The 13709-nt window shown below is 40.1% G+C and overlaps 1 protein-coding gene across 1 annotated transcript; it reads left to right on the forward strand.

The window, feature by feature from the left end:
• The first annotated feature begins 4950 nt into the window (after nt 1-4950).
• On the forward strand, nt 4951-7601 carry LOC132405060 (C-C motif chemokine 17-like). The gene is made up of 3 exons (XM_059989794.1): nt 4951-5034; nt 6080-6200; nt 7182-7601. The coding sequence occupies exons 1-3, from the start codon at nt 4974-4976 to the stop codon at nt 7279-7281; spliced, it is 282 nt and encodes a 93-aa protein (XP_059845777.1). The 5' UTR covers nt 4951-4973; the 3' UTR covers nt 7282-7601.
• The last annotated feature ends 6108 nt before the right edge of the window (nt 7602-13709 follow it).

Genomic DNA, 13709 nt, shown 5'->3' on the forward strand with positions numbered 1-13709 from the left:
CTCACCCAGCAATAAGCGAGTGGGCACATGGAGGATACAGTGGGCAAAAATGTGTGAAGAGAAAAATGGACAAGTAAATGAGAAAGAGAAAGTTACAAAGGTTATTTCACACCACTGCACCTCTCTCTCTCACACACACACACACACACACACACACTCTACCACAGGCTTTACAGTTGCTTTTTGAAGAATATAGAGTAACTTGGGTTCGAGATACAAGAGCTCAGAGTGTGATCCAACAGAAACAAAGTTGGCCAGAAGGAGGGGAAAAATACCTTCTGAGATGAAGGGCTGAGGTGTGACTGTAGGTGTCAACTACCATTATGGAGCCTTCATACAACAATCTGCTCTTGGCCAGCTTCCTCCCACAGCACAGAATGAGTCATAAAGCTTGTTAAATGGAGCCTTATGTGCTCCCTGCTCAACAATGAGTGAATCACATTGACGATTTCCACCACCTCTCGCACGTTTAGCAGGAGATAGCATGAGACTGCAATCCTACACCCTTGTTCTGCTATTACCTAAAATGTTGCATTTTAGTCAGTGGAAACTTAATCTACAGATAGTCCAATGCTCAGTCCATATCGAAGAACCCAAATATTGCACTAGAGCACCAACATTACAATGGAATTCACTGCAAAAATAAAAAATATCTCTGGGACATTCTTGGGAAAGATACAGGGAGAGTTAAATAGGGTAGATGTTCAAAGACCATTTCCTTTAGTTGCAGAGTCTAGAAGGAGGACTTTGAATAAATTGTCTGCAATTTAAGCTATTTCTCACTCAGTAGTTTGCAATGCTTTATGTATTTATGTAAATTTCTTTATGTAAAATCACTGCTGATTCATATATTTTGCATATTCAAGTCTGCGATTGAACCAGGATCCACAAGGATTGACAGGAAAAGCTGAAGATGTGGAAAGCAAGTAGCGATGCTGCTTTTCCATTCTCATCACTGCACTAGGAACCTATGGGCTCCAGCTCTAACACCAGTCCAATGGAATTTCTGCAATTTTTACCAAGATCTATTGATGTCAGTGCCAGGCATTGAATGTAGTGTGCTGGGTGTGCCGCAACTGTCTCGAAAGGCAGACATAGAACCATTTGTTGCTTATTAACATGGTGTAAGTCTCAGTTAAGCTCAGCCCACTAGATGCACAAAAGTCACCAAAATAGGAAACCTAACCCTTTATACAATGAAGCGGTGATGCCAAAACAGGGTTTATGCATATATTTGAAGCCTAGCAGGTAGGGTGAATTGGATTACTAACACTGAGGTTCCCAAGACTTTATTCGGTAAACTTGAGTTCTACCCAATTTCTGATGAGTAGAGGAAGTTTGAAAGAAGAATTTTTCTTTACGCTTCCAAATCAACTGTTAAACTGAGGAATAATTGTAAGGTGGGACCAAGTGAAACACTAACCAAAGCTATTTCAGAGCATGAGTGCAGCTCACCTCAGACCCACTTATGTCCAGTATTAGCAGACATGACAGAAGCAACTAAACACTGTATGAAACCTGGAATGGTTTTTCAAATAAATGTTTTAGTTGGTTTTGAGTCTGGAAAGCATTGTACAAAATTATGGTGAAGGCCAATACTCTAAGAACATCGGAAAAATATCTAAACTAGTAAGAAAATTTCTAAAACATTGAATGCTGCAGAGGTAACATGGGTAAATGAGATTATAGTTTATTATAGGTACAACAGGCTGCATGGACATGTGGGCCAAAGGACACACTTCATGTACTCCCCAACTGAGGGCTTTATAATTCTTTCAGTTTTATTTAATGAAAAATACAATTTTCAGTCCCATGAAAACCGACAGCTGAAGAGAGGCAAGGCCTATTTGATATGCGCCTATTAGCACCATACGTGGGTCAGAATGACCCGTAGTGATACCACACAGGTCTACTAGATACCCTTTTTAACCTTGTTATGAAGGCATCTTACTTCATCTGCAATTCAAAATGTTGCTCTCCTAGTGTCATTCATGTCCTGTTGCCCTCTTAATCCCTTCTTTAAAGCCACCACCATTGTATAATATTGTATAGCTATATAGCATTCCCACAGACCCCAAGTGCTAACCAATCACTGTAGTCTCCTGCATAATACTACCCATAGATATCATTAGGCCTTTTTTCTGACTCCACTATAATCCTTTTCTGTGGTCCCACACCATCTCCTTCAAACACTACACTTTCCCAATCCCTATACACTCTTCCCTATTCTCTGCTCAAGTTCCTCTGCAGACCTTACTCAACCAATTCCTCATCACAACATATCACTCTTCGAATCTGTCCTTTCAGTCAATGCCACAATCTCTTCCCTGGTACCCTCAAGATCTTCTTTCCATGAAAGACCTCCAGTCTCATCAAATTCCTCACGTTCTCCTTGGGTGCTCATTATTCCTCAACAATTCCACAATCTCTTCTGTAGCAAACACCATTGCAATATAATCCTTCTCAACAGTCTCTTGCTTGCTATCCACTACCACACACTTCCCCTTGTGGAATCACCTTTCCTTTTCCACCTAATCACCTCTGAATCCAATTCTATCCCTCTGTAACCTAGTCCCCAATATCCAGGAAAATTTATTCCCTAGATCTTTACATCTTTCCCTTCCCACAATACATTCCCCAGACCATCACCATCTCACCAGCTAAGGTTCTGGCATAACCACATGTTCTAAAGAATTAGAGATGCTCTAGTGAGGGGTGGCAGAAGTGAGTATTGTCACTGTTACTAAGGAGAAAGTGCTTAGGAAGCTGAAAGTTCTAACAGTAGATAATTCACCTGGATTATACTCAAGGATATGGGAAAAATGTAGCCAAAGAGATTGTGAAGGCATTATAAGTGATCTTTGAAGAATAACTAGATTAGTAAATTTGCAAATTTGCAAATTTGCAAATGCCACTCCATCTTTTAAGATGGGAAGGAGGCAAAAGATAAGAATCTGTAGGCCAGTTGGCCTGAATACAGTGGTTGGCAAGATGCTAGAGACCATTATAAAGGATGATATTTCAGGGTACTTGAAGATAGGCCTACGTCCACATGATTTCGTTGAGGGGAAATCTTGTCTGACAAGTCTGTTGGAATTCTTAATTTTGGACAGGATAGACCAGGGAAAGTAATGAACATTATTTACAAACACAAGAAAATCTGCAAATGCTAGAAATCCAAGGGCACATCGAAAATGCTGGTGGGACTCAGCAGGCCAGGCAGCATCTATGGAAAGGAATAAACAGTCGACGTTTCAGGCATGATGATGGGTCTCAGTTTTCTGAAGGATATTAATTACCTGGATTTTCAAAACTCCTTTGAAACAGTGCTGCACATGAAATTGCTAAATAATGTAAGAGCCCATGGTATTACAGGAAAGATACTAGCATGAACAGTAGATTGGCTGACTGGCAGAAGGCCAAGAACACCAGGTTAATGAAAATACATGATTGATGGTCAGTGTGGACTCAGAGAGCCAAACGGCCTGGTTCAATGCTAACTGATTCTATCAGTCAGCATAACAGTAGAGATTGTTAAGAGCACCAAATTTCTTGGTGTTCACCTGGCGGGGAATCTCACCTGATCCCTCAACACCAGCTCCATAGCAAAGAAAGCCCAGCAGCATCTCTACTTTCTGCGAAGGCTGAAGAAAGTCCATCTCCCACCCCCCATCCTCATCACATTCTACAGGGGTTGTATTGAGAGCATCTTGAGCAGCTGCATCACTGCCTAGTACGGAAAAGGTACCATCTCAGATCGCAAGACCCTGCAGCAGATAGTGAGGTCAGCTGGGAAGATCATTGAGGTCCCTCTTCCTGCCATTACAAACATTTACACTACACGCTGCATCCGCAAGGCAAACAACATTGTGAAGGACCCCACGCACCCTTCATACAAACTCTTCTCCCTCCTGCCATCTGGGAAAAGGCTCCAAAGCATTCGGGCTCTCACGATCAGACTATGCAACAGTTTCTTCCCGCAAGCTATCAGACTCCTCAATACCTCAATACCCTGACACCAACATACTGCCCTCTACTGTGCCTATTGTCTTGTTTATTGTTTATTGTAATGCCTGCATTGTTTTGTGCACCTTATGCTGTCCTGGGCAGGTCTGTAGTCTAGTGTAGTTTTTTTTCCTGTGTTGTTTTCACGTAGTTCAGTGTGGTTTTTGTACTGTTTCATGTAGCACCATGGTCCTGAGAAACATTGTCTCGTTTTTACTGTGTACTGTACCAGCAGTTATGGTCGAAATGACAATAAAAAGTGACTTGACTTATCACAACTCTATCTGATTTGATTCTGACTTGAAGCCCAGATCAGCTCGAGCCTTAGTTAGAATCTTCCACATTCCATAAAACTAATCCAGTTTGTGCTGCATGTCAAAGTCCAGTCAATATGGACATCCACCAACGGCACTTTAATTGACTTTCCAATAAAGTAAATTTCTTAATCTGATGGCCATACTTGCACAATCAATCTGAAAGCTTTGTCGGCTTGATCTGAATAGCTGTCTGGAGGCAGTTTTGTGGTTATAGAAAAAAGAGGTTAGCTAATGAGGTGGGTTTTCATACTAACTTCAACAAGACTAGCAATTCAATACAGGCAAGAAACTTCATTTTTATATATATATACATTAAAAGAGATTTATAAACCATTCATCATTGAGACAAAATATAATTTGGTATAAAGCACTATCTACAATGGTCACAAGTTTATTGTCTTTATGGGATAGTTGTTTAAAGAGAACATAAATATAAAAGAAACCACTAAAAATAGGGGCAGAGAACATGTTCAGAACTGCCCACTTCATCAGAATTTCCATAGAGGAGTAGTAAACCCCCTTTCCTATTACCACCCCCACTCACGGAAAAAAGAAAGGGGGCTGATCATTTGACAGGATATATAGAGCTGCGATTGAAACATTCTTACAAATTATTCAACGGTGTCACCAGTGAGGAAAGCTCTCGTTAAGATGAAGCAAAGTCTTGTGGTACTCGTTTGTCTCTGTGTCCTTATCTGGGCAGTGTTAGGTGGTGAGTGAAATGCTGTTATAGCTACATAGTACATTTGTGCTATAACAAAAGATTTTAAGAGATGTCATCAGCTACCAGTGTAAAATCTAAAAAAGGAAAGCTTTAATAGACACTTTATGTGACATAAAAACAGAAATTGTTTCAATGTGCCTTTCTATATTGTGTGTCATAAATGCTCCTTATTATTTGTTAATTTATCACTGAAATGCTCTCACAAACTATGGGCACACTTCCAAGAACTCTTTGACTCATTTTCTCTATATTTATTGCTTATTTATTTATCATTATTATTATTTTGTTCTTTTTCTTGTTTTGTATTTGCACAGTTTGCTGTCTTTGCACATTGGTTGTTGTACTCCCTATTGGTGGAAGTCTACTGATTCTACTGTATTAATGGTGAATGCCCACAAGAAAACTAATCTCAGGGTTGTATATGGTGACATAAGTTTACTTTAAACTTTCAACTTCCAATGTATGAGCTCTTTTGCACTATGTAATGCATGTTGGTCCAGAGAAACATTCTTTCATTTGGCGGTATACATGTATGCGATTGAATGACAATAAACTTGAACTTGGATGTTGCCTTGTATGAGCTATGAGCTCAATGTGAAGGTAATTGCTCATCCTTTATGTTCAGCTGACTTTCTTTAAGGTTTGCTTTTTGTTGTTCATCATACTCATGATTATAAATTCTATGAGTAGATCTATAATATGATTAGTATGATGTTCAGTATCTAATAATTTTAGTGGATAGACAAGAAAATCAAATTGACTGTAAGAATAGCCCTTGTGCAGTGACAAATTGAATTCACCTTTTTTTGTAAATAAAGGAAAGAAATCCCTCCTACTTTCAAAGTGTGACATATTTAACTTGAATAAGGTAGATTTTGTCTTTGTTCTCATTGAGATATGCTGGTGAATAAAAATGTTTTTATGGAATATTTAGAGGCATCGAACATTTGTTTGATGTTAATTTACTTTTTGCAGGTTTATCAATTTCTTCCCTGAAAGCAGTGAATTTCAATCCTTGTGTTTTCCTTTCCAGCCCCTAATTCAATAAGAAGGAGCTGCTGTCTGAAATATTCAGCCAACTCACCCCCTATTGGAAGAATCCTGAGGTACAGAATTCAGGAACAGAATGGCCATTGTAGATTTGATGCTGTGTTGTAAGTATCTAGTCACTGGCACTCTTAGAGCCTGGCTTTTGTATCATATCTTAGTTTGGTGACTTTTATTCTGATCTTTCAGAACTGCTGGGTTTGTTGCTAGAAATACCTGCTGTCCGGATAGTGTAGTTCAGGCCTAGGCTACTGAAGGACAAAACACTGATTCTTTTTTTCCTATTTATTTTTTTCCTGAAGACATAAATATTATAAAAGTCCAATTCCACAGACATTTTAGGATGAAAGTTGCTCAAAAGGAATTGGGGCAGGAATATGTTGGATGGGGAAAGGATAACATCATAGACATCATTGTATTGAATAGTTCAAGTCAAGTCAAATCAAGTCATTTTTTATTGTCATTTTGACCATAACTGCTGGTACAGTACATAGTAAAAACGAGACAACGTTTTTCAGGACCATGGTTTTACATGATAGAGTACAAAAACTAGACTGAACTACGTAAAAAAAACACAGAAAGAAAAAAAAACTACACTAGACTACAGACCTATCCAGGACTGCATAAAGTGCACAAAACAGTGCAAGCATTAAAATAAATATTAAACAAGACAATAAGGCAGTAAGGTGTCAGTCTAGGCTCTGGGTATTGAGGAGTCTGATAGCACGGGGAAGAAACTGTTACATAGTATGGTCGTGAGAGCCTGAATGCTTCAGTGCCTTTTCCCAGATGGCAGGAGGGAGAAAAGTTTGTATGAGGGGTGTGTGGGGTCCTTCATAATGCTGTTTGCTTTGCAGATGCAGCGTGTAGTGTAAATGTCCGTAATGGTGGGAAGAAAGACCCCGATGATCTTCTCAGCTGACCTCACTATCCACTGCAGGGTCTTGCGATCCCAGATTAATGTAATTGGGTTCATAATGGTCTACACAGACTCACTGGGCAAAGGGCTTGTTTGATTCTATGATGTATAAGGAGCATTTCTCATATACAATGAACAAAATAAATAAATCCAATCTCTTTTTGTACAGATTTTTTACCAAACGCGGTCGCATCATCTGTTCAGATCCAAATGATGAGAGAGTGCAAGATCTTCTGAAAAGATTTGGCCAAAGAAAGCAGGAAAGATAAAGATGACAGTGATCTTCTTTGACTGACTATTGGCTATAAAGAGTATTCAAATGGAAAAATGCATTTTTAATTTCCAGCTGTTCCACAATTTGCAAGTTTCCAAGGAATCCTGAAATTTATACATCAAAATTAGAGTCAAATCTTCAAACAATGTTGGTCTAATTTGATCTGCTCATCAGTGTGTGTTATCCCTCTATATTACTAATTGATTTATTTGGTTTTATTATGATTACTATAGCAGCTGATCAAATAGTGCATCACCTGTTAATAGTCAGATGTTTCACTCTGGAATCCCTCTTCTGTCCATTATAGTATTCTCAATAGGCTTCACAGGAACAGTAATTTCTAGTTCAGGTAGAACTTGGGATGGAGGCCTGTAGTAAGGCTACATGAGTAGATCTCTGTCCTCCTGCTTACAGGCCTTTGCCATTGTAGGTTCTGCAGAAAAATCATTCAGTTTTGCTTATGTAAATATATAAATTTGCTACTCTTGTAAGGAAGTGTAATTATTTATTATGGTCCCATACATTACTGATTAATGTATGGCTTACAAATTGCCAAATTAATGAATGTACATAATTGTTACTTCATGTTCTATAGCATGCTGATGGTTTTCTAATATAGAACACAGTGATTGCTGCAGTGTTTTCTACAGTTAAACTGTCTTCTTAACCAGACAGGGAGAATTCATCTGTCATTTTTTTATTATTTCAGAAACATAATATATATTTATATTTTTTAAAAATGAGTTGTCTTTGGAACTTATTGTAAGATTTTGTGCTATAATATAAGCTGGGAATCCACCTGCTTCCTAAATTTTCATTACTCCATTTAAAATGAGACAACAAATTGATTAAGCTCACATGAACAATATTCTGATTTGTAACAATTGGACATTACACTCCACCAGTCATCATACTCACACAACCAGTTGTGCCTGGATTCCATGTGATTCTTAAAGAAGCCTGTTAAATGGAAATTTAAATTAAATGTAACTTTGTGGAAGGTAACCTGTCTGCTTGTTCTCATCTGTCTGAACATCTCATTGGAGAGAGGGGAAATTGAAGGCTGGACGTTGGACGTAGAATGAACTGTTAAATCAAAATCTCCAGGTACAGTGCAAGCTTTTAAAGAGGCTGTGCATTTATCACTGATTATGGACATTAAGCTAATCTGTGGCAGTGCCAGTTCTGAATCACCTTGCCAAGTAATGTTGCCTGGAAATCCCAGAAGTTCAGCTCAGGTGTGATTAAAGGACTGACTGTGTGACTCAGAGATCAGAGTTCATGGTGCTCTGTACCATTGCTGGGGATCGAGGGACTATAGAACATATTCAGGCAAATGTAATTAGCTTAAAATGACAGCATGGTTGTTACAGATATTGTGTCCAGAAGGGACTGTTACTGTACTACATTGTTCTATGTTCTCAAGTGGGATCTAGATCATTTGGATGGACTAAACCTAATAGTGTTGGGCTCAGTGAACAGTGTTTTAAGCAAAAGGAACAGGGCTTTCTTTAAATTAAAACAATTCTCTAAGGAGGCTTTTGAATGCTTGCAACAATAAGACTGATATACATACAAGAATGGTGGGACTGGATACTCTATTACTATGTATGAGTATTTTTCTACTATTCACTTTTTCTGAATGAAATCCTTTATTTTTCTCTGTCCTGAATAGCCAGCACCTTATTTAGAGTACAGGATCCTAGATTCTAAATGCCCCATTCAGGGTAGACTTCAACATCTAACCAGACAAGTTTCTTATCAATTCTATATGCTTCAATGAAGACACTCTCATTCTTCTGAGTTAAAATAAATTCTTCATAAAACATGGAAAGTCAACTTCTCAAAGGATCTATCCTGGGCCCAACACGTTGATACAATCATGAAGAAAGCAAGCTTGAGGAGATTTGTTATGTCATAAAATTTCTATAGGTATACAGTGTAGGGAATTCTGACTGGTTGCATGACAGTCTTGTATGAAGGTTGCAATGAGCATAATCAAAAAAAGTTGCAGACAGTTTAGCCTCAGCCTGGTCCAAACCAGGCACAACCCTCTTCACTATCAGGTATATCTTCAAATGGTTGTGCCTCAAGGAGTTGGCATCCATCAATAAGTACTCTCAGCAACTGGGACATAGATATTTTATCAATCTCAAAGCAAATTATAGTGTCACAGTAGTATTACAAGTGCACAGATATACATATGTACAAATTTTAGAGGAGAAGTAAGAAATAATAAAAAATGTTACCTCAGGCAGTCTAACAGGAAGATGTCATCACTTTCCCAGCTATAGGTTGACTCATTATAGAGCCTAATGGCTGAGGATAAGAATGACCTTATATAGTGCTCCTTATATAGTGTCCTGACGAAGAGTCTTGGCCCGAAACGTCAACAGCGTTTCTCCCTATAGATGTTGCCTGGCCTGCTGCATTCCACCAGCATTTTGAGTGTGTTGCTTATATAGCGTTCTTTGGAGCAGTGCAGTTGTCTTAGTCTATTACTAAAAGTGCTCCTCTGTTACAGAGGGTGAGAAACATTGTCCAGAATGTAGGTTAAATATGATGGCAGAGTATAGCATTAATGGTAAGACTCTTGGCAGTGTGGAGGATCAGAGGGATCTTGGATCCGAGTCCATAGGATGCTCAAAGCAGCTGCACAGGTTGACTCTGTGGTTAAGAAAGCATATGGTGTATTGGCCTTCATCAATCATAGAATTGAACTTAGGAACCCAGAGATAATGTTGCAGCTATATAGGACCCTGGTCAGACCCCACTTGGAGTACTGTGCTCAGTTCTGGTCGAGTCACTACTGGAAGGATGTGGAAACCATAGAAAGGGAGAAAGGAGATTTACAAGGTTGTTGCCTGGATTGGAGAGCATGCCTTATGAAAATAGGTTGAGTGACTGGGTCTTTTCTCCTTGGAGTGATGGAGGATGAGAGGTGACCTGATAGAGGTGTATAAGATAATGAGAAGCATTGATCGTGTGGATAGTCAGAGGTTTTTTTCCCAGGGCTGAAATAGCTGCCACAAGAGAGCACAGGTTTAAGGTGCTTGGGAGTAGGTACAGAGGAGATGCCGGGGTGAGTTTTTTACGGAGAGAGTGGCGAGTGCGTTAGATGGGCTGCTGGCAGTGGTGGTGGAGGCAGATACGATAGCAAAGCAACACATTTCATATCATGAGTCAGCAAGAATGAATGGATTCTGATCCTGAGAAGACCTGGCACCAAAGGAGAGGATCTCAGACTACAAGAACAAAATAATAGAAACTGGAACTACATCTTAACAAGCAAGTCATGTTTATTGTCATGTGCTTAAGTACAATGAGTACAGGTACAATGAAAGATGTGCATCATCTGCAGCAGCACAACAGACATGTCAGAACAGACAACACATGATACATATTAGACCAGACAGTGAAAAGACGGAAAATATAAGAGTTCCACAAAAGAAATCACTATCAGAGACAAGTCTGTGGTAGTACAAGATGGTCTGTTATGTTCCATTGCAGAGGTTGGCTTTGGGTTGTACAGATCTGATGATTTTAGGAAAGTAGCTGCTCCTGGTCCAGCTGATGTGGGTCCTCAGGCATCTTTACCAGGGATGAACATAAATACTTTAGCACAGGAGGAATATGCCACTATAAAACACCTTTTGACAAATCACAAGTACTAGCCAAAGTTTGGAATTGCAGTCAGCCAGCAGGGAAGGAGGCAATAGGCATACAGATGACAAAGCTGCATTTTAAAGACTATTGGTCAAATCTCCGGAACCATCCCTGCTTAGAGTCTTGTAGGTAACCATAAGGGATAATGGTGTAGATGTAGATGCACATAGGGATATGATAGATAATTGGTGAAGAGGGTTTGAAGTATAGGGCATATTTGCTGCCTGATTTGATTTGATTTGATTCTTCTTAATGTTTGTCTTTTCCTGGAACTGGTTAATTTTTTTTCCAGGAGGGCCAAGGACTGTTATAGCATATTCTGAAATTATGGTGTATAGCAAATACTAATTTTAACAGCAGCCTGTCTCCAGACATGAAAGTGGCTTGTAGATTGAATTTAAAATGCAGTTCTGAACAATAGCCTTCCATTTCACTGTAGAAACCTGCATATGCATGAATGCAGCCCAGGGTCAGTGGGAATTTACTTTCATTTTGGGTGTCTGGAGTACGGTTGCAATGAGGAAGGTATTTGAAGACTATATGGAATTCAAAGGAAGCATTGTAGATATATTTTAACTATATAATTGTCTTACTATTACCTTTGATCTTTAGCATATAAAAATATCATGTAATATTGTGTTGAGCAGGCCTTTTCTTCTAAGAGTGTCTCAACATGATGCCTTTGCTTCTATATCCACTAGGTTCAGTTTATCTGTGGTGATCCTGTTCATGTCACAACACACTAAATTACAGCATCAGTAAGTCAAACTTGATCAACTTCAAAGTATGAACAAAGATGCAAAGTAAATTGTTTAGTGCACTCGAAGAAGCTTCAGCCTCAAATCAATTGACACCTTTTTGATATTGAAAGTATTGTGGGTCATTCTACTCTTCTTTCATGAGTTTCAGACAGCAGCATTGTCCTGACTTCCTGTTCCCCATCAGTAAGGCTGACACTGGGCATTTTCAACCTGCCATTCTTTATTGACACATTACAAGTTCTTACACACAGCAGTTGTTTGCCATCAGCTCTGAACAGGACTTACCACAAATGAAACAAACCCCTTTCAGTTATTGAGAAACATTGCTAGTGAATGAATGAATGAATCGATGGGGGACGTGGTGAAGTGGGGGTTTAGAGCAACTTGTTCCATGTGTAAGAGAGCCAGGCATTCTAGCAAAAAGTTGCCTGTGAGTTCCGAGTAAGGCTGCATTATCTCAGAATGTGATCTCAGATAATGAAGAGTTGTCAGCACATCTAGGTGAGCACTCGTGGAGATAACACATTTGACCACTGCTACACTCTCTTTTGTAATGCTTACAAAGCTCTCCTTTGCCCAGTTTTTAGAAAATCAGATCACTTTTCGATTCTGCTTTTGCCGATTTTCTTGTAGAAGCTGAAACAAGAGGTGGCCTTTTCATATAGAAGTGAATTGATGATGTCGTCCCCCAGACATCGGTCAGGGTCTTCCCTGGATCAATAGTTCCGTGCAAGCAGCATTTACAATGCGGCATCGAGCTTACATTGCTGGCGATCAACTAGAGCTCAAGAAAAGCAGCTAAGATCTGCACAAATCTATCAGGGCTGCAAAACAACAATATGGGGAGAATACTGAGTCAAGATTCACGATGAATAGCACACGTGACCTGTGGCGAGGGCTGCATACCATCGCAGACTTCAAAGCCAAACGTTGTGGTGCCGCCAACATCACAGCCTCTCTCCCAGATGAGCTCAATCGCTTTTATGCTCAGTTCAATGTCACTAACTCTGAGCCTCCAAGGAATGCCATCACTACAACTTGCAACCTGGTCATCTCTGAGCCTGAAGTACGCAGATGTTTCCAACAAGTGGACACACACAAGGCTGCTGGACCGGACGGCATCCCAGGGCGAGTACCCAAGATGTGCGCAGCACAACTGGCAGATGTGTTTTCTGACATTTTTAATCTCTCTTTCTCCCAGTGTAGAGTGCCCACCATTGTCCCTGTACCAAAAAAGACCAAGGTAACATGCCTGAAAGACTGGCGTTCTTTCACACTCACCTCAATAATGAGCAAGTGCTTTGAGAGGCTGGTCAAGGATTACATCTGCAGCTTGCTACCACCCAAACAAGACCCCCTACAACCCGCCTACCGACACAACCTATCGACAGACGACACAATAGCCACTGCTCTACATACCTCCTTACACACCTGGAGAAGAGGGATGCTTATGTGAGAATGCTGTTCTTGGATTACAGTTCGGCATTCAACATCATAGTTCCATCCAGGCTTAACAAGAAGCTCAGAGAGCTCAGCCTTGACCCTGCCTTGTGCAGCTGTATCCTAGACTTCTTGTCCGATCGCCAACAGGTTGTAAGAGAGGGCTTCCTCACCTCCACCCCTCTGACTGTCAATACAGGAGCTCCTCAGGGCTGCATACTGAGTCCCCTCCTTTACTCCCTGTAGACTCATGACTGTGTCATCACCCATAGCTCCAATCTGCTAATTAAATTTGCTGACAACAGTACATTGATTGGCCTTATCTCAAACAGTAACGAAGTGGCCTACAGGGAAGAAGTCATCGCTCTGACACAGTGGTGTCAAGAAAACAACCTCTCCCTCAATATCACATAAACAAAGGAGCTGGTTGTGGATTACAGGAGGAATGGAGACGGGCTAACCCCTATTGACGTCAATGGATCTGGGGTTGAGAGGGTGAACAGCTTTAAGTTCCTCAGTATCACATCACTGAGGATCTCACATAGTTTGTACGCAC

Source organism: Hypanus sabinus, chromosome 2 (genome assembly GCF_030144855.1).
Source record: "Hypanus sabinus isolate sHypSab1 chromosome 2, sHypSab1.hap1, whole genome shotgun sequence".
NCBI lineage: Eukaryota > Metazoa > Chordata > Chondrichthyes > Myliobatiformes > Dasyatidae > Hypanus > Hypanus sabinus.